This window comes from Apodemus sylvaticus, chromosome 7 (genome assembly GCF_947179515.1).
Source record: "Apodemus sylvaticus chromosome 7, mApoSyl1.1, whole genome shotgun sequence".
NCBI lineage: Eukaryota > Metazoa > Chordata > Mammalia > Rodentia > Muridae > Apodemus > Apodemus sylvaticus.
Window position 1 is genome coordinate 86,172,672 of NC_067478.1, and position 21,952 is coordinate 86,194,623.

Consider the following 21,952-nt stretch of genomic DNA (forward strand, 5'->3'; position numbering starts at 1 on the left):
GAGGGAGTTTGACAGGTAGAATCACTTCTACCTGGTACTGGCTGGGTACTTTCCCATCTCTGTTTATCTTCTTTTCTGAGCGTCTGTCCTTTTTGAGCTTCTGTCCATCTTGAGACTTTCCTGCTTTTTGGAATTTTATTTAATCAAATTTTAAAGAATTTATCCTTGCACCATGCAGATTGTTCACCAGGTTCTGAGGGAAGGAGAACCAGGTATCCTTCTCAACCCTTGGGAGAGGATGTAACAGTGAGGAGTAGAAAACAAATGTATGTCCTGTGGAGCACTAATGGGTGTTAGGAGTAAGCAGAGGGTACAGTGCGAGTCTAGAGACTCTGTCTTATAATGGGAGCAGGGAAAACTTCCAGGGCAGGACAGGTAAGAAACCTTTAAGATGGCTGTTTCTTGGGGACTTCCTGTTGTTTCATTTTCTAAAACTGCCTATATAATAAGAAGCCCTGTCCTTGACTATTTTCTTCTCTCTTACCTATTCAAAGCTAATAACCCTGTTTAAAGAAATGGTAGCTGGAGCCTGTAACACACTCCTGAAATCCCAGCACTGTGGAGGTAGAGGCAGGAGGATCAGGAATTCAAGGCTAGCCTTGGCTACACAGTTCACCAGACTCAAAAGCATAAAGGAGTTCCCCCTTGAGGATCATTTACATTAACAGCAATTAGCATACTTGTAGACTGTGGAGGCAGAGACCTGAGAACCCTTGGGGGGGCCTCCTAGACCAGCTGGTCACCTGCATGGTTAGCTCTGGGTTCAGTGAGAGAATACTGAAGTAATGCAGAGAGCTGCTGAAGGAAATACCTGGGGTTTCAGATGCTGTAAGACTGTGTGGAAAAATGGGTAAGCAGTCGATTTTTATTTTAAAGTCACAATATCAAATTTGAAATTTTGAGAACTGTTGAGGAGACCACAGCTATTTATATTTCTAAAATCAAGCACGAGGTTCAGAAAATTCCTATGAAATGCTGCTTATGCCTTTTTTTAAAAATCTCATTTTAGATTTATTTTATTTTATGTGTGTTTTCCCTGCATGTGTAACACATACGTGCCTCATGTCTACCAGGGATCATAGGAGATCACACATACCCTGAACCATACTCAAGCATGGTTTGAACCACCACATGGGTGCTGGGAGCTAGGCTCAGTCCCTCTGCAAAAGCAGCAAGTGACAAAGGCTGAGCCCATCCTCTTCCCTAACAACTCAAGATGACTTTCTGCCTTAGCTTTTGGTTATTAGAGGGGTCTCTGCATCCCACTTTCCCTCATTTTTTGGGTGGTACTAGGAGCAGGAACTAAGGAATTCCAGGCTGGCACTGAGATTGCTCATGTTCCTGTCACAACCTCTTGGTTTGTAATAACATGGGGGCTGGAGAGATGGCTCAGTGGTTAAGAGGACCTGCTGTTCTTCTAGAGGACCCAGGTTCGATTCCCAAACTCTCACATGTCAGCTCAGTGATCACCTTCGAGTTTTTCTGGCCTCTGCAGGCACTGGGCATGCTTGAGTTTCAGACACACGTGCATGCAGGCAAATTGCACCTAGACAGTTGGTTGGTTGAATTCTGATGGGTTTTTATTCTGCCCTGTTACAGTTTAGTGTTTTGTATGACTGGTGAGTGGGTGACAAAAGACTGTTGACTACTTAGTATTGAAGAGAATCGAAAGATTGTAACATTTCTTAATGCTGAAAGCTGGTTTTGTTGAGGTATTATAAAAACAAGACTACACTCTTTAAACTGTGGTGTGAAGCAGTTTGATAACCTAATAGCCTCAGGTAAGCATTGTGTTAACTTAGAGTCAGATCGTTTGCCCCCTCAGAAAGTTCCTGTCTCTCTCGCTGCTCTCTTTTCTCTGGGTGATAGACAGCTCATCTGCCTCTCAGGCTGTGGCTTGTGGACTCTTGTATTTAGTGTGATATTCCTGCTATCCATTCATGTTTTCTGTATGTATGAAAGTATTCCTCCCCCAGCCCCTTCTCCCAAGATAACATTTCTCATTATATGACTGTGCCAAAGTCTCCTTTCATCTGTTGATGGGCTTTTGAGGTTTTTCATATGTAAGTGTCTTCCTACATTTACAGGAAGTTCCATTGTTTCCCCAGACATACTTAGCACACTCACTCCACCCACTGTGTGGAGAATTCTGACTGCCCCTCCTCACCTTTGCTGGCACTTGTCCTGCTCAGTCTTCTCATTGTTAGCCATTCTGGTTTGAACACAGGCTTCCATGAGTGACGCAGATGTTACCTTTGCATGTGCCTTTTAACCATTTCCTATGTTCATTTAAATATTCTTTTTAATATGGCTTTCATTGAAATAGGTTTTTAAGAAGAAATTTATTTTTTTATTTATTTAAGGTTTATTTATTTATTGTATGTAAGTATACTGTAGCAGTCTTCAGACATTCCAGAAGAGGGAGTCAGATCTCATTATGGATGGTTGTGAGCCACCATATGGTTGCTGGGATTGGAACTCAGGACCTTCAGAAGAGCAGTCGGTCCTCTTAATCACTGAGCTATCTCACCAGCCCCAAGATATATTTATTTTTTAAGAAAATTATTTTTATATTATGTGAGTAAATTCTTTGCTTGCATGCTTATATGTGTACCGCATTTATTCCTGGTGCTCTTGGAGGCCAGAAGAGGGTGTCCGAGCCTCTAGAACTAGAGTTACAGGAGGCTGTGAGCTGTCAGGTAGGAGCTGGGAACTGAACCCAGGTCTTCTGCAAGAATAGCCAGTGGTCTAGACTGCTGAGCAATCTCTGCAGCCCTTGGAGTTGCTTTTAAAGTATTATCTGGATGCAGAGTTTTTACTAGATTTGTCCGACCCCCACCCCCACCCCCCAACAGGGTTTCTCTGTGTAGCCCTAGCCGTCCTGGAACTCACTCTCTAGACCAGACTGGCCTCGAACTCAGAAATCCACCTGCCTCTTCCTCCCAAGTGCTGGGATTACAGGCGTGCGCCATCACCGTCTGGCTTTATTAGATTTTATAATCCATTGTGTATGGCTTGTTTTTCATTGCTACAGTTTTTTTTTTTTTTTTAGAATATTTTCTTTGTGTCTTATAAAATATTTGCTTACCCCTTAAGGCAATGGTTTTCAACCTTGTGGGTTACAACCCCCACAGAGGTTGCATATCAAATATCCTGAATATCAGATATTTACCTTATGATTTACACATTCATAACAGCAGTAAAATCGCACTTCTAAAATAGCAAAGAAAATAATTTTCTGGTTTGGGGTCACCAGGACAGGAGGAACTGTATACAGGGTCTCAGCATCAGGAAGGGTGAGAGCAACTGTCCTCGGGTCTTGAAAATTTTCTATTTCTTCTAAATATTTTTAGGCGTTTTGTTTGTTTGTTTTGTTTTGTTTTGAGACAAGAGTTTCTCTCTGTAGCCCTGGCTGTCCTGGAACTCACTATGTAGACCAGGCTGGCCTTGAACTCAGAGATCTGCTGCTTCTGCTTCCTGAGTGCTGGGATTAAAGGCATGTTCCACCACTGCCCATATTTTTAGTTTTTAAAATGTTTTTATTTTGTTTGTTTGTTGAAGGCTTGAGACTCCCTATATAGACCAGGCTAGCCTTGAACTCACTAGATTTTTCTGCTTCTGTGTCCAGACAGAGGCTGGATTAAAGGTGGTTGCCACCATGGTCTTATATTTAGACCTTTGGCCTGTTTTTGTGATTCCTGTCCAAGTGCTGGAGGGCAAGCCCAGGGATTTGTGCATGTAGGGAAAGCAGTCTCAGCTGTCAGAGTATTTTAAAATTCATTTTGTGTAGGGCTCTTGCTCAGACTCATGCTTTCTGTGCGGAGATTTGGTTTTTCCACTGTTTGGTATTAGAAGCACATAGAGAGACAAGAATGCACTTTCCCACATCTTCCATGCATCAGAAGCTTTTGTTTTCTAACCGTCATTATCTTTGTGTTATTTTACATTCCTACACTTTGGCCTTCGGTGAGCTGCTCTGTCTGTAAAGCTGAAAGCATCCACCGGGTCTCTGCAGACTCAGGGTCCTCAGGTGCCATCTATCACAAGAGAATGAATGAGGCTCTGCTCTGGGACATTACTCTTATTTTTGATTCCTCTCTCTCTCCTTTTAAAACATTCTTCTGTATATGTGTACATGACTGTATAAGTGTATGTCATGTGTGTGGAGGCCAGAAGAGGGTGTTAGATCCCCTGGAGCTGCTGTTCCAGGCATTGTGAGCCTCCTGACAGTAGAGCTGGGAACTGCATAAGCACTGTTGATGTCCCAGCCGGTCCTCTAGCCTGCAGGGCTTCCCTTTCTCTTATCTCCCCTGCACAGTTGGCATTTGTTGTTTAGATAGAATGGATCATGCCGAGCACATGCTGGAGAGAGAGAAGTAGTTGGGTTTGCGCATGCTCTTGCCTCTGCTTTTCTCTTTCTCGTGAGCTGTCTCTTTATTCCCCCCCTCCCCCTCCGTCGGGTGCATGTGTTCTGTGCTTACCTCCTGTCTTTGCACAGCCTCTTTTCCAGAGTATATCTTTCTGAGATTAACATTGGATTTCTCTGGAATTTTCCATATGATGTCTCTAACCAAAAAGCCTATAATATTTGATTTTCTTAGGTTAAGTACCAGTTAAACCACAGAGTTAGGGGGAGGTTTTTATATTATAATTAATGGCATAGCTTAGAACTGGTTTTCCTTTTAATTGTCTAATCTCTCAAAATCCATCCACTCCAGTTTGTTGTAGCTGTCTGCGATAGTCTTCTCTGCTCCACAAGACACTGGTACCCACGGTGCTTTGTCATGTCCTTATATTTGTTTTCTGGGATTAGTGTTCATAGGGGCTTCATGAGTTACCTTTTATTTCTCCAGACAGAAAACAATTCATCATCATAATCATTCTTTCATTCTGTTTTTTTCCTCCTTCCTTTACTCTGTGGTTGTTCTGCAGGTCTTGTTCAACGCTGTGTGATCATCCAGAAAGATGACAATGGATTCGGGCTGACAGTCAGTGGAGACAATCCAGTCTTCGTACAATCTGTCAAAGAAGGCAAGGCATTTAAAAAAGTTTTGTTGTTAGGCATAGTCGCATATGCCTTTAATCTCTGCACTGGGAAGGCAGAGGCACGTGGCTCTCTGATCTCTGATTTTTCAGCCAGCCTGGTTTACATAATGAGTTCCAGGCTACCTGGGGCTGCGTAGTGAGACCCTGTCTTAAAAACAAAACCAGTTTTGTCTCTCGAGAAGCAAGTAGAGTAAGCATGACAAAGCTAGCAGGACGGGTCTTGCCTAGAATAGATTCATATATATAGCATGATATGGCCCTGTGCTATGTCTGTCTATAGGGTTATTAAATTAATTTGCCCAGGTGACTTTCTCTATAGAAAGTACACAGTTCATCTATAGCTATTAAAACAACATGATTTCTGGGTGTTTTCCATGCTATCACTTAACAGACATTCCTACAATTTGATTTCTTTGTAATATTAAAGAGATGTTTTAATAGAGATAGATTAAAGAGATGTGGACACTTGTCCCAAATGACTATCATATCTTTTGCTATTGTCATACAGTGGATTCTTTTGTTTTGGGTTCTGTAATTTCAGGTAGATAATATATTAAAGGAGATAATACTTTATAGATGAGATTGAGTCTTCAAGCAAACAAATCATAAACCAAGTCTGACCCACACCCCGGTGGGCAGTAGAAGCAGGGTTTGAACCCAGGTCTGCTGTACTTTACAGCATGTGTTTTAACTTTGTTACATTACTTCTCTTTAAAGAAGATTTATCAGTGAATCACATGTTAAGCAACTCATTTCTTACACAGATGGAGCAGCCATGCGTGCTGGAGTACAAACAGGTGATCGAATCATCAAGGTAAAGCGGCCAGTGCTGTGGGAGTCATGGTGGGACTGCAGAGCCTCACCTGGATTCCCTTTTCCACCTGGGGTTTTATAAGAGCGGCTCTCTGCCTTTTTATACACACTTTCTCCATTTGTTTTAAAGTTAACATTACCCCTTACTGAAAGGTACAGTAAAAGGCTTGTTTAAATGGAGTCACCTTTGTTCTTGAGTAGGAAAGTAACTCATTTTTAAAAACTCATTTCTGTACAAATTAATCTATTAGCAAGAAATCTTCATACAGATAGGGTTGTGCTGGTGAGTTGTTACTTGCAAATTGATTATTCTTGCAGATGAACTGTTTAAAGAGGCTGATACAGAGTCCCTAGTATACATCAGGCTCTGCCTTTGATATCCAGCACCAGGGAAACAGTAGAGAGTAAAAAAGCAAAAGACAAGTAGCTGAGGAATGAAATGTCATGTGTGAGGGGAGATGACACAGGTTAGTTTACCCAAGTTAAACTGCGTCAGTTTTAACGGAGACCATAAACAGGCCTTGAGGACTCAGGTTTTGAGATAAGGTTTTATGTACCCCAGGCTGGGCAGAAACTTCTGATTTTCTTGCCTCCCAAGTGTTGGTATTCCAGATGCTCATCACCACGTGTAATTTGAATGACTCTGGGGAGCAAGCCCTGGGCTTCATGACTGATAGTCAAGCACTCTCTTAGCTGAGCTGTATTTCCAGCCCAAACCTTGTGAACTCTGATTATTAGAAGAGGAGTAGATTTCCCAGGAATTTCTGTTCAAACAGTTGAATAATTTGATTACCTAAAAGTAATTATATAGGTAAAGAGAACATTCTTGAAAGTATTTAAAAGTATTAAGAGCATAATAATCTTTATTGTAAGGAACACTTGTGTGTGGGTGTGTGGGGTATATACATATAGGTCTATATGTTGCAGGTATGTGTATATCTACATGCATGAAGACCAGAAGAGTCCTATCAATGCCAGCCCATTCCCTGACCAAATCCCTTGCTTGCTGTCCACTGTGCCCCTACCCTTTCCACTAGGTTAGCAGTTATGAAGCCCCACAAATCCTTCTTTTCTCCTTCTCGTCCTCCTCTCTGAACTCCAAACTCTACCTGGTGGTGGGACACAGGCCTGGGAAGCCACATCAGGCTTTTCTTATGTGGATACCAGGGCTCCAGACTTGTGCAGCAAGCACTCCTACCCACTGTGCCATCTTTCGTCCCAGCCCAAGAGCACTGTTTAACTACAAAAAAAAATTAGGTGGCTTGGTGGGGGCACATGTGCAATTCAGCCCTGGGAAAGCAGGCAGGAGCATCATCTAGAGATTTGAGGCCAGCCTGATCTACATAGTAGGTTCCAGAACTACAGGCCCTCTCTGAAAAAGCAACAGAAATTAGGTGAATAAATGATTAAGAAAAATAGTAATTCTTATAGAAAAATAAGCAAATAATTTCATCAGAAAATTCTTCAGGGTAATTTGAAGTAACTAAATTGCTGATGTTCAGTGCCATTGATGCAATGAAGTAGAAATTGAAATGGTCCGTGAGAAACGCTTTTCATCGTCAGGAAGTTTGATGACGGACATGAAACAGATGCAGCGGCATGGCTTCTGTCGAGAGTTTCAGCATCAGTTATGAAAAGTCTGTTTATTGGAAACTGTAAATATGTATTAAAGTTTCTGAGTGTATAGTCTTGGTCAGCTAGTTTGTTTTTAGGGATTTATTTAAGGAAATATTGTGTACAAATGTGCCACACAAGATTTGTCAAACACTGAAAATTCAGTCTGCCATCTAAGTGTGCATGAATGTGTGTGTGTGTGTGTGTGTGTGTGTGTATAAAGCAAAAGCCCCGTCTCTTTAAGAAAGACTAGACTAAAGAAGCAGTGTACCTACCTGTAATCCTAGCACTCAGGACAGTCAGGGAGAGGCAGGAGCTCATGGCTGTCCGAGTCGTAGGACTGTCGCAGAGTGCCAGTTAGGAAGGCTGGGTTCATTGGGTTCCCAGGTGTCTGCTGAAAGGTGACAGACAGTGTGATAAAGAAAGCGGTTGCTGTCTGCGCTCACGTTTGCATGCTAAAAGTTACTGAAAATGTTGAATGTTGAAGTTAGCAGCACCAACCTGAGAGACATGGTGAGCATACTGCTGTATTGTGCATATGTTGTACATGTATGTGTACACAAGTACATATGTACTGTATGTTCAGCCCAGAGAACCACTCCAGCGCTATTCGTCGGGTGCTGTTAACCTGATTTTGAGACAAGCTTTTATCAATCTGCTTGCTTCTCAGACTGGGCCAGCTAGCCAGCGGTCCAGGCTCATCCTGTCTCTGCCGCCCCAGCAACAGGACTGACTAAGCCCCTCACACTGCCTAGCATTTCATGTGGGTTCTGGGGGCCCAACTCAGGTCCTCATGCTTGACTGGCCCAGCAAGCACTTTATGGACTGAGCTATCTCCACAGCTCCACACACTCATGGGTTTCTATTTGCATGAAAAAAAGTATAAAATCAATGTTAAATCTGGGTTTGATGTGAGGCTTGATGTCCCAGTGTAGGAATAGAAGCAGGGGATGGTGATGGCATAGGGGGTTTCCAGACAGGAAACCGGGAAAGGGGATAACATCTGGAATTTATATAAATAAAATATTCAATAAAAAAATCTGTGTTTGATAGTTTTACCTTAATTTGTTTGTTTAGTGCATACCTTGGCTAACATTTTTATACCTTTTTTTTTTCTGAAAGTTAAGGTTCTTTGTAAAGATTACATTATGTTTGAAAGATTAAAAGTAAATTGAGTATTATTACACAAACACTATTATTTTTGATTGTTGTTTTGAAAAATCATTCAACTCAGTAATTAAAGGCAAAGATTTTTTTTTTTTTTTTTGCTTTTTGATAGGCTCTTATACAGGTTAAGGTAGCCTTATGCTATTGATCCTCTGCCTCCTCCTCCTCCTCAGTACTGACGTGACAGTCATTTACCATCAGTGCCCAGTTTATGCAGTGCTGGGACTAGAACCCAGGGCTCCATGCATGTGAGCGAATGCTCTGCCAGCTGAGCTACAGCCCCAGCCCTGAAGACATGTTTGAATTGTCGTAGTTAACAAGCCTGTGAAGGATTTGCTGTTGGCTTTTTTTTTTTAACTTAAATTAAAAAAAAAAAATCTATATGGATGTTTTGGTCCCTTTATGCTGTGTATCACATCTGTACCTAATGTCCGTAGAGACCAGAAGGGGGCATTAAACTGCCTGGAACTGGAGTTATATAAATGGTTGTGGGCCATATATGGGTGCTGGGAATCAAACCTGGATCCTCTACTAAGAGCAATGTAGTCTTTAATTGCGGAGTCATCTCTCTCTAGCAACAATATCAAGATTTATAAATCTGTTTTCAAGAATATTTTGTATTTGTGTTGATTAAGTTGCAGTTTCTTTGAAACTATGGATGTTAGACTCTTACATCGCAGTGTGCCGTTGTCATCTATAAATATGCTGGGCTTGGCTTCTCAGCTGTCCTAGGATGCTTTAGCCAGGTGGTACAGGCTAGTTAGATATACCACCTTTAAATGAAGGTCTTGTTTTGTTGCTGAATATTTAGTGGAAAAATAAATTTTGGACCAAGTGTTTATTAGTACGCATTAAGTCCTGAAGTCACCCTGTGTCTGTTGTTCTAATTAGCTCTATTTGATGCAGATTCTTTACATTTTCTTACAGGTGAATGGTACTCTGGTGACTCATTCAAATCATCTGGAGGTGGTGAAACTAATCAGATGTAGGTGAATGTTATTTTTTAATTTGTTTTCTCAAACCATTAAAACAGGGTCACCAAGAATTTTTCTGTAACTGGTCAAATACCAAATATTTTAGGGTTTTTGAACTACATAGTTACTACTGGAGCTTGTTACTGTAGCACCAAAGCACATGTGGACAACATGTAAGTGAATGGCATGGCTTAGTTCCAATAAAACAGTCAGCAAACGGTCTGTGATCTAGGTTGAGCACTGTAGCTCAGTGTTTTCCACCCCCCACCCCCATTGGAAAGTCTAAGGTAAAAATTTACTAGTTACTTTGTGTCAGGGCCCTGCTTCAGTTCATCTGTTTGAAAGGATATAAATCCTGACAATCAAGGAGCTTGGGAATCGGATACAGTGTCCTGAGAAGAGCTTTAGAAATCATGTAGTGCAGTCACTTTACCTCAGATCAGTAAATGGTTGGGAAATTAAAGCCAATCTCTTAGAGAAGGGCTCTGGATCTGCAGTGTTCAGGTCTGTACAACAGTGGGTTGAGAGTGGGTGGTGCTTTCCTAAGCTGACAGCAAGGTAGAGGTTGGCCAAGTTCCAGTACCAGCAGGGCCTCAGTTTCTCTCTATTTACAGGTTCAAACGAGTATTCAGTGGTTTTTGTGAGTTTTGCTTCTATTGATGGTAATGGCGAATATTTGGGATATTGGGATTCAGTGAAGTCCTGAAGCCCTCCACCCCACCCCGCTGTGGTTTGCTGTTACTTTCTAGCTTCACCCCCTCTAGCAAAGATGTTATGGGTTTGTGAGACTTCATTCTTTGCATGGATGATAGCATGACAGCTGCTCCAGAAGTAGAGAAAGGCATTTTTATGTCTCACCATCTAAACAGCTTCTGTTTCTTTGTTCTAGCCTGGCTTGGGTGTTAGGTATTTATCATGTTTTTAAAGAATATAAAAGTGTAAAGAGAAAGCTGAAAATAAATGGAATGTAGCAGAAAAGGAATGCATGATTGTGTCAGGGCATTTCATAGTAAGTACAGTCTAAAAAAAGAGAGCTATTTATAGCCAAGCAGAATCACTTCATTTTTCTTACTGAGGACAGACTTTTACGTGGTCAGTGAACTGGGCTCTGCTGTGGAGGTTAGGTTAGGCTTGCCTAGGACGCCCTGGATGCTCTAAGCGGTTTGTCTTTGAACTTGAGACCTGCCTCAGCCTCCTGAGTGATGAGAGTTACATGTGTGTTACATGCCACATCTGCCTTAATAAACTAAGCTCCTTTAAGGCCTTTTTCAAGGGATGAGGATTGGAGTAGGGTTCAAACTGAGTTGTATGTAGCCTAGGGTAGCCTCGAACCCATTGTATAGCTAAGGCTGGCCTTGAAATTTTGATACTGTTGTCTTTATCTTCCTAGTGCTGATATTATAAGCATAGACCTCATACGTGATTTATACGTGCCAGGGTGGGAACCCAGGGCATCACATGGTAGGCAAGCACTCTGCAGACGTAACGAGGACCCGGGCCTAAGGATAGCCTCTTCTAAAAGCTGTGTCCTGGTTCTTTCATTTTCTCCTCATTGCTTGTGTAATCCTGGTTAGTTGTGGCCTACTTTTTAATGCCCACTGCAAACATCGTCAGAGTGATTGACTTGGTTTCTTTTGAACCAGTTAAAGAATAGAAAGAGCTAGGTGGAGGTGAGTATATGGGCTAGTAAGACGGATAAATGGCTTTCTCACAAAGACTATTAAGACCGAAAGCCTTATTTCACAGTGTACTTGCTGGGCATTGTGGTGCATAGTTGTGATACCAGTTCTTGGGAGCTTGTACTTGAAAGCTCCTGCTTGAGGCAGGAGCATCACAAGTTCAAAGGTTACCTTGCTGCAGAATAAGGTCAGGGTCATCATGGGCAACTTAGAGAGGTTATCTCAAGATAAAAAATATCTTAAAAGGTGCAGATTTACCTCAGGAATAAGTTACTTGACAAGCATTCATTTCCTGGGTATAGTCCTCACTACCTCAGATAAAGAGAAAAAAGTTTTTTAAAAAGTTTCTCAACAGTGTCACTTTTTTCTTTTCTTCTTTCTCTCTCTTCTCTCCACCTCAAGCTGGTTCCTATGTAGCTCTCACTGTCCAGGGACGCCCACCTGGGTCGCCCCAGATCCCACTTGCTGATTCTGAAGTAGAACCGTCAGTCACTGGACATATGTCTCCCATCATGGCGTCCCCTCATTCCCCTGGAGCAGCCGGGAATATGGAGAGAATCACGAGTCCTGTGCTCATGGGGGTAAGACCAGAACATCTTAGCAGATGCTCAGGCATATAGAGATGCCTTTGCTTTGTATTAAGAATTTTGTGTATTAAACTTATTAGTAAATTTCCATTCAAGATTCTAGAATATACTTATAGAAATTACATAATTATCTGGAGTAATTATTGTTGTAGCAAATTTAGTTGAACTAATTAGATACCAACCATGTATCACACAGTGTACAACCCACAGAGATACGGTTATATTTTTAGCCTGTGCTCAGTTGTTAGTCATCTGACAGGGTCTGCTTTTTGAAGATAGGAGAGTGTTTGTTTTGTTTACTGTTGTGTTCCTAATGCCTGAAGTATTGCTCAACATTTTGGAGGTGCTTTATAAACCTTTATTGAACAAGGTTAAGACTCTATAAGTAACCATAAGAAAGAGACAGAATGTAGACACAAGGGGGAAAATACTAAGTGTTGTGAGGCTTTCAAGGAGGATAAAGCACATCTAATTGCGATGTTGAGGACCCTCAAAGAATGGCTGTGTTTGAACCGTTTATAACGGGGGACGGTGGTAGCCATGGTGAGGAAGGCAGACAGGTGGAGAAGATAGAATAAACACAGCTGAGAGCCAAGAAAGTTCCAGAACGTTCAGAAAAGCAAGACTTTTGTTTAGCTAGTGCCAGTTAAGGAGGTACTGGTGGGAGGTGACTGAACAAAAGGTCATCTGTGTATTCACAGTTGGTGAGCAAGTTTGCAAGTAACTAAGAATCTGTTTAACTGGGAGAGGGAGGTGATTGTTACAGGAGTATAGGAAGACACAGAAATTTGTAAAGCAAGAGTGATGAGCTGGGAGTTATCTCAGATTTCCCGCAAGCTGAAGCGGGAAGCTGGGAGGAAGCAAGGGAGTGGGGGACGCGCTAAGAGGAGTGCGCCGAGAGGGATGGAGGATGCATGCGTGAATGCATGTTTGATAGTAATGTCTCAACTGGGAGAGTAGAATCAACAGATTTTTACTTCTGTAATTCCAGCTCTCCAGCTGATACCCACATTTACTGTTCTCGTGAATATAGTTTAGTGAAGGCGAACCGAAAAGGCAGAACTGTTCCTGTGTCTTTCTTAAGGCAGAACTGTTCCTGTGTCTTTCTTAATGTTACGAGCAATCTTCAGTCATCCCTGCCAGGAGTGCGAACTCCTGGCTGACACAGCAGCGTCTCTCTTGGCTTTCAGTTTCAGCCTTATTTCTCCTGTACTGTGTTCTTCCTTTTCTAGGAGGAAAACAATGTGGTCCATAACCAGAAAGTAGAGATTCTGAGAAAAATGTTACAGAAGGAACAGGAACGGCTGCAGGTATGGAGGTAACCTGGGCTCATTGCAGGTCAGAGGACCTGGGGGTTACTGTTGCCCAGAACCAGTGAAGAGAACTGTACTAGTGCCAGCAACCATCGTGCTAGGAGTAGCTTTCTCTCCACTTGACATAGTTAATTAATTTCTAAGTTGTTGTTATAATTTTCAGTTACTGCAGGAAGATTATAACCGAACGGCTACCCAAAGATTGTTCAAGGAGATCCAGGAGGCCAAGAAGCACATCCCGCAGCTGCAGGAGCAGCTGTCCAAAGCCACCGGCTCCACCCAGGTACTGCACTACCGACAGCTCTGCCTGGCGTGTGCAGAGCCAGCTGGAACTGTGGCCGAGGATGTCGTAGTTTCCTTTGGAAGGTGATGTTTTTAGCAAAGGATAACAGGGTGTTCTGTGAAGGATGTTACGGATGTAATGATTACCAGAAGTAAGTGTGGGCCTCCGATTGTTTGCTTGCTTTGGTTCCATTGAAATGCAGGAGAATTAAGCACTTTTGATTTGCTGTGACAAACCAGAAATGTAGTTGAAAGTAGCTGCACTGCACTTTTGTGGTTGACACTGTCACAGTGTCCACTGACAGTGGTTTTTAAGGAGGGGTGTGAAGCTTTTGCACATTAAAGGGCACTGTGGCAAATATATGGGCAGACATTCTTTAGCATCCTGAAGCTAGATACTCTTGTTCTTTTATATTTTGCAAATGTGCTTAAGACTTACAGACTTATTGCACAAAAGTGATAAGACTTGAGTTTAAGGCCAGGCATTGCATAGCACTGAGGTCAGAGGATTGTACTTTGGAGGCCAGCCTGGGCTACAAGGTAAGAAACTGACTCTAGGAAAAGAAAAAGAGAGAGACAAAGAACACCTGAAGTCCAAACTCCTTGCGATCTGCAAGCGTCACTATTTATTCACCTTTGTATAGGCAGGATGTCACTTTAATAATGCTTCCTGCCTTATCCTTCCCAAGGCCAAGATTACAGTTGTGCCCTATCATGAGTGAACGTTTTCATCTTTGTTTTTCTTTATAGATGCAGAGTCTAACTGTATCTTCCTGACTAGCCTCACACTTGGCTGTGTCACCCAGGCTGGCCTTGAACTTAGTGCAATCTTCCTGTCTTAGCCTCCAGAGAGCCAGAATTACGGGCATGTGCCACCATGCCCAAGACCAAAATTTCATATTTCTGGTCTTAATGACCCTAATTTTTATTGTAACTTTAAGCCAGGTTTTAATAGAACTTGCTATAAAGGCAAAGTTATGGTGGTGATGTACTAGTGGTTAAAGAGCTCAGCCTTAATGTCAGCTGGACATCCTGTAATGTTCCCATTTGACAGCCACAAAGCTTCCTATACTTTATTTCACAGGAAGGTGGACAACTTCCCTGTAGAATTACTTACCTTTTGCCTATGCATTTAAAATGGGTAAAAGCTGATGAGTTGTTACTGTTTTTGAATTAGTAAAAGTCATTATCTTTACAGAACTGAAAAGAGTATTGGAAACTATTTATTTTACTTTGCTAATTTTGAAGTGAAATATAGTGTTGTGGTTAGGAACGCTGACATGGCTGAGGTGACATGATGGGAGAGGTCTCCTGGTTTGGTGTACTTCATCACACATTCTTTTGCATTTTGATTATTATGCTCCAGTAATGGTATCTGTGTTTGTGTGCGCATGCATGCATATGTCCTTGTGTGCACGTACACACACATTTGGTAGTACTGGGGCTGAGCCTTATGAATATTAGTTGTGTTATACCACTGAGCTGTATTAGGAGCCTTTTATGTCTTTTTTCTTTTCTTTTTTTTCTTTTTTCTTTCTTTTTTTGGTTCTTTGAGACAGGGTTTTTCTGTGTAGCCCTGGCTGTCCTGGTAGTCCTGGCTGTAGACCAGGCTGGCCTCAAACTCAGAAATCCGCCTGCCTCTGCCTCCCAAGTGCTAGGATTACAGGTGTGCGCCATCCCCACCTGGCTTATGTTTTTATTATTGAATAAAAACAAGGTATTTACCCAATACAAACAATAAAAATGTAGCTTTAGTAATGTGCCTTTATAGCTTGTGACCAGATATTGAATATTTAATGAAACTCAGAAGCAGTGGGAAGACATTTAAATAGAAGTAGTATAATAGTCTTTACTAATGGCAGATAATGTAAATGATGTAAGGTAATGCTCTTGCATATATGTTTGTGGTGATAGTTACTATTGGAACTTTTATTCTGTGTTAAAACATCGCTTTCTCCGTTTTCATGGTTGTTCATTTTAGGTTTCTAGAACTCATAGTTGTTTATCCTTTTTTACTGTAAGTACTTTGACCTTAAGTATTTTTGGTCACATAGATAGCCAGCCTTCAGCTGTATCCATGTAGAATATATGAGCCTGTTTCATTATACATTCAGTAATCACCATTCTCTCCTATGATTGATCTGTATGATTATTAAATCTGTTTTAGGATGGAGCAGTAATTGCACCCTCCAGGCCTGTAGGTGACGCCCTAACACTGAGCGAGACAGAAACAGATCCTGGAGATGGCCTTTGCAGGACTGACTGGAGCAGTGGAGATGCTTCTCGGCCCAGTAGTGACAGTGCAGATGTAAGCTTTACTCTTTTAAATCGTATCTTCTTGTATTCTCCTTAGAGCCCCTTTCTTAAGCTATGTGGGTTTCTAATGTTGTCTTTTATAGTAAGAGTTTTTATATTGTAATTTGGTGAACAGAAGTTCTGAACAATGTTCTATGTGAACTTTTAATTCCAGAGTTTACTTTTTCCCCAGGCATTCACTGCGAAGTGTTTCTTGTAGGGATGGAATTTCCCAGCAGGCTTCTTGTTTGTAGATAGAGAGGCCAATGCTTGTGCTTTTGAGCTCAAATGAGAGGCCTACTGTTGGTGTCTTTAAAGCATGTTGATATTCCAGTTGTGGTCAGAATGACTCAGTTTTGAGTCACGAGGCACTTTGCCATTACAAAGAGAAGCAGCCTTTATCCTGATAGACTTAGTTACTAGCCTGGTTTTACTGACAGTTCTGTCCTGATTCACACAGAGACTATCAGACGGATGTATTTATTCATAAAAACGTGTTAGATTGACTATGATGTAGAGCCATAGTTTCATGAATACTAAGAGCTAAGCCAGGCTAAGTAGCACATAAACTTCAGTCTTAGTACTTGGAAGGCAGAGGCAGGAGGATCTCTGTGAGTTAGAGGGTACCCTGGTCTAAATAGAGAATTCCAGGCTAGCCAGGGCCACAGAGTAAGTCTCAGGCTATCAGCATTGCTTATGCCCCATTATTTTATGCACAATTCTGGTGATAGACAAGAAATAGGTCGTCTCCTTTAAGGACAATGAGGTCATAGTCTGAGGTAATGTATCTGTGGGCTCTGCAATCAAGTTAGTAAGTTGTGACTGGTGATGTTTTTAAGACAAGCACAGGACATTAGGTGTGTTGTGTGTAGAAGAGATGCTGTTACAGCTTGTGACTGTGGGCACACAAGAACTTGTGAGTTGTTTAAGATGAAGGGAAACTGAGGCCCGTGCTCTAAGCTGTTATCTAGGCTACCTTTAAGGACTGGTTTAGTTTCTAAAGCAAGGAAAAATTGAGAACTGTTTTTTGAAAGATGATGATAACCAGTGAAAGTTCAATTTTCAAGGAAAGTTATAATAGCTAATATTGTTCAGTCATTATAATAATACTGGTAAAATTTTTGTTAGTTAATTCTGAAGACAGCTTTGTGGAGTATTGCCACAAAGTATTGTTACATTATAAAAGAATTTCTGAGGGCTGAGGGCAAAGGGAGGTTACTGGCTTGCCCACCTTATTCAGGCACTAAATGATTTGCCTCTACCTAGCTCCATGGGACTCACCCTTTAAATATGCACAAAGGAACTGACACATGAGAACATGGCATCTTTAAGAGAATGAAGGTTTTAGAGCAACATGTAAAGTAAGGACTGGGAGTGAAAAGCTAGAGATGAAATGAGACAGACTAGACAGCAGGTGTGAAGACTCTCCCAGGTGTGTGAAGGCTCTCCCAGCTGTGTCAAGGGTCTCCTGTGTGAAGGCTCTCCCAGGTGTGTGAAGGCTCTCCCAGGTGTTTGAAGGCTCTCCTGGGTGTGTGAAGCCTCTCCCAGGTGTGTGAAGGCTCTCCCAGGTGTTTGAAGGCTCTCACAGGTGTGTGAAGGCTCTCCCAGATGTGTGAAGGCTCTCCCAGATGTGTGAAGGCTCTCCCAGATGTGTGAAGGCTCTTCCACTGGTACAAACAGCACTGCTTCAAGAACAGTCTGCCCTCTGCCCTATGTATGTTATCTGCTATTACATTTCTAGAGTATGGGCATTCAGAACAAATAATGTGGATGGGAAAATAGAATTTTATTTTGCATTTAAGGAAATGTTAGAACCAAAATCTGTGCTTTCCAAATACAGCTATATAAAATGGAGTTAATTAATGCATTCAGAATTAGGCATTACAACAAATTAATTCTGTCATTTAATTGGTAAGAATTAGAGTAAATAGTGTTCTTGTTTCTCTTGCTGTGATGAAACACCAGTTAGCTTATACTTCCACATCATAGTCCATCATTGGGGGAAGTCAGGACAGGAACTCAAGCAGGGGTGGAACCTGGAGACAGGACCTGATGCAGAGGCTGAGGAGGGGTGCTGCTTCCTGTCTTGCTGTCCATGATTTGCTCAGCCTGTTTTGTTACAGAGCCCAGGACCTCAGCCCAGGGATAGACCCACCCACAATGGCCTGGGTCTCCCACATCAATCACTAGTTAAGAAAACGTTCCACGGAGTTGCCTGCAGAGTGGTCTTATGGAGGCACTTTTCTCAATTGAAGTTCCCTCCTCTCAGATGACTCTAGCTTGTGTCAAGTTGACATAAAACCAGGCAAGACAAATAGTAAAATGACTGAGTACAGTATTTAGGCTCTAACATGTACATAAATAAGGAACATCATCAGAAACGTACCAGCGTAGAAGACAAATTGAAATAAAGAGACAAGGATATCAAAATAGAAGGAGAGTGGCTGATTAGGAATTTAAAGATGTATGTTGAATGGTTAACAGTTACCAAACGCTCACTCTATGCCAGAGGTTAGATTAATGCCTTGAGATACTTTGTTTATTCTCAAAGTATCTTAAGTAGTATTACCATTATATAGATAAACTAAGACCAAATAGCTAAATATAGTGAAACCCTGAGAAATAACGTAGTTCAGATTTATCTACTGAACACATAGCAAACTTGTTTAATTACCACAAGTGTCAGTTTGAGGTAGATGTAGCTTATGACTTTCCATATTTCTTTGAACTGCAAGTGAGTTTAGAAGGATCAGTCTTCTTTTGAGTTAGCATTTTTTTGCTTTTAACGCTTGTTATCCATGTGTATCTATCTGTCTGGTAGACACATATTTATGTGTGCATGTGGGTGGTAAAAGCTAGAAATCATCACTAGAGGTCTTCTATCGCTGTCAATCTTATTTTTTGAGACAATCTTTCACTGAACCTGGATCTTACCAACTGGTTATTCTGGCCAGTCACGGGGCTCCAAGGATCTGTTTGTCTTGCCTCCTAGGACATGGCTTATAAGTAATCTGTGGCCAGCTTGTGCTGGGCTGGCTCCAGGATTCATGCTCACCTCTCTACGACTATGGAACAAGCACTTTTTTCCCTGAGCCTCTCCCCTGCGCTCTTCTCAGTTTTATAAAACAATTTTCTAGTGTTTGTGAGTTAAAGAATGCAACTGTTTGCTCAGTGTGGCGAAGACTGTCACAAGCCAGCTTTCTCAGAAGTAGCTTACACATCATCTACAATGCAGGTTTTCTGATTTTCATTGTTTTAAATTTATTTTGAAAGTTCTTAGCTAGGCGGTAGTGGTGCACGCCTGTAATCCCAGCACTCTGGGAGGCAGAGGCAGAGGCAGAGGCAGGTGGATTTCTGAGTTTGAGGCCAGCCTGGTCTACAGAGTGAGTTTCAGGACAGCCAGGGCTATACAGAGAAACCCTGTCTCGAAAAAACCAAAAAACAAAACAAAACAAAAAACCAAAAAAAAAAAAAGGAAATTCTTCAGAATGGCCACTCGAACTGTATATCAAGTTCATCAGGATGGATAGGTCTCAGTTCCTTTAATCCTGCTCTATGGCTTTTTGTTGCAAGTTTTTATAACAAAATAGTAAATATAAAGTAATTATCAAATATATTTATAAGGGGGAAGGGGGAAGGAGAGAGGGAGAAAGGTAGGTGGGTTGGTCATGGGTCCTGTCACACCTCTCCTAACCCAGTCTCAGCTCAGACTTGTCCGTGACTTCTGTTCCTCAAGTCTGAGACTTTTATTTCATTAATGTGATTTAAGAGGTGAGATCTTGTTATGTTGTCTAATTGCTCTAGCTAGGACTTCAAGAACTATATTGAAAAGATACGGAGAGAGGGGGCAGCCTTGTCTAGTCTCTGATTTTAGTGGGATTGCTTCAAGTTTCTGTCCATTTAGTTTGATGTTGGCTACCAGTTTGCTGTATATTGCTTTTACTGTGTTTAGGTATGGGCCTTGAATTCCTGTTCTTTCCAAGACTTTTAGCATGAAAGGATGCTGAATTTTGTCAAATGCTTTTTTAGCATCTAATGAAATGATCATGTGGTTTTTTTCTTTGAGTTTGTTTATATAGTGGATAGCATTGATGGATTTCCGTGTATTGAACCATCCCTGCATCCCTGGGATGAAGCCTACTTGATCATGGTGGATGATCATTTTGATGTGTTCTTGGATTCAGTGGGCAAGAATTTTATTGAGTATTTTTGCATCGATATTCATAAGGGAAATTGGCCTGAAATTCTCTTTCTTCATTGGATCTCTGTGTGGTTTTGGTGTCAGCGTAATTGTGGCTTCGTAGAAGGAGTTGGGTAGTGTTCCTTCTGTTTCTATTTGGTGGAATAGTTTGAAGAGTATTGGTGTTAAGTCTTCTTTGAGGGTCTGATAGAATTCTGCACTAAAACCATTTGGTCCTGTGTTTTTTTTGGTCGGAAGGCTTTCTATGACCCCTTCTATTTCTTTAGGGGCTATGGGTCTGTTTAGATGATCTTGGAAAGGAAGAAGTCAAACTATCACTATTTGCAGATGATATGATAGTATACTTTAAGTGACCCAAAAAAACTCTACCAGAGAACTCCTACAGCTGATACACAACTTCAGCAAAGTTACAAATTCAACTCAAGCAAATCAGTAGCCTTTCTATACTCAAAGGATAAGCAGACTGAGAAAGAAATTAGGGAAATGACACCCTTCACAATAGCCAAAACAGCATAAAGTATCTTGGGGTGACTCTAACCAAACAAGTGAAAGATCTATATGACAAGAACTTCAGATCTCTGAAGAAGGAAATCGAAGAAGACCTTAGAAAATGGAAAAATCTTCCATGCTTGTGGATTGGCAGTATTAATATAGTTAAAGTGGCCATCTTGCCAAAAGCAATCTACAGATTCAATGCAATCCCCATCAAAATCCCAACTCAGTTCTTCATAGAGCTAGAAAGAGCAATTCTCAAATTCATTTGGAATAACAAAAAACCCAGGATAGCTAAAACTATTCTCAACAGTAAGAGAACTTCTGGGGGAATCAGTATCCCAGACTTCAAACATTACTACAGAGCAATAGTGATAAAAACTGCATGGTATTGGTACAATGTCAGGCAAGCGGATCAATGGAATAGGATTGAAAACCCAGAAATGAACCCACACACCTATGGCCACTTGATCCTCGACAAAGGGGCTGAAAGTATCCAGTGGAAAAAAGATAGCCTTTTCAACAAATGGTGCTGGATCAACTGGAGGTCAGCATGCAGAAGAATGCAAATCAATCCATTCTTGTCTCCTTGTACTAAACTCAACTCCAAGTGGATTAAGGACCTCCACATAAAACCTGACATACTGAAACTAATAGAAAAGAAGCTGGGGAAGACCCTTGAGGACATGGGCACAGGGGAAAAGTTCCTGAATAGAACACCAATAGCTTACGCTCTAAGATCAAGAATTGACAAATGGGACCTCATAAAACTACAAAGTTTCTGTAAGGCAAAGGACACTGTCAAAAGGACATAACATTAATCAACGGATTGGGAAAGGATCTTCACCAACCCTAAATCCAACAGAGGGCTAATATCTAATATTTACAAAGAACTCAAGAAGGTAGAATCCAGAGAACCAAATAACCCCATTAAAAAGTGAGATACCGAGCTAAACAAAGAATTTTCACCTGAAGAACTTCGGATGGCTGAGAAGCAATGTTCAACATCATTAATTATTAGGGAAATGCAAATCAAAACAACCCCAAGATTTTACCTCACACCAGTCAGAATGGCTAAGGTCAAAAAATCAGGAGACAGCAGATATTGGTGAGGATGTGGAGAAAGAGGAACATTCCTCCACTGCTGGTGGGATTGCAAGATGGTGCAACCACTTTGGAAATCAGTCTGGTGGTTCCTCAGAAATCTGGGCATGACACTTCCTGCTATACCACTCCTGGGCATATACCCAGAGGATTCTCTGGCATGCACTAAGGACACATGCTCCACTATGTTCATAGCAGCCCTATTTGTAGTAGCCAGAAGCTGGAAAGAACCCAGGCATCCCTCAACAGGAGAATGGATACAAAAAATGTGGTATATTTACACAATGGAGTACTATTCAGCCATTAGAAACAACGAATTCATGAAATTCTTAGACAAATGGATGGAGCTGGAGAACATGGGAGGTAACCCAGTCTCAAAAGATCA

General features: G+C 41.5%; 1 protein-coding gene across 4 annotated transcripts in view; it reads left to right on the forward strand.

Moving 5' to 3' along the window:
* The window catches only part of Arhgef12 (Rho guanine nucleotide exchange factor 12), a 132,197-nt gene that overhangs the window by 67,007 nt on the left and 43,238 nt on the right, over positions 1-21,952 (forward strand). For 2 of the 4 annotated variants that reach the window (XM_052188598.1, XM_052188599.1), the window contains 7 exons: positions 4,933-5,031; positions 5,811-5,860; positions 9,568-9,625; positions 11,696-11,874; positions 13,113-13,190; positions 13,357-13,476; positions 15,643-15,783. In XM_052188598.1, the coding sequence (XP_052044558.1) occupies positions 4,933-5,031; positions 5,811-5,860; positions 9,568-9,625; positions 11,696-11,874; positions 13,113-13,190; positions 13,357-13,476; positions 15,643-15,783 (725 nt within the window). The remainder of the gene's footprint in view (positions 1-4,932; positions 5,032-5,810; positions 5,861-9,567; positions 9,626-11,695; positions 11,875-13,112; positions 13,191-13,356; positions 13,477-15,642; positions 15,784-21,952) is intronic. The other 2 variants (XM_052188600.1, XM_052188601.1) reach the window with 1 other exon arrangement.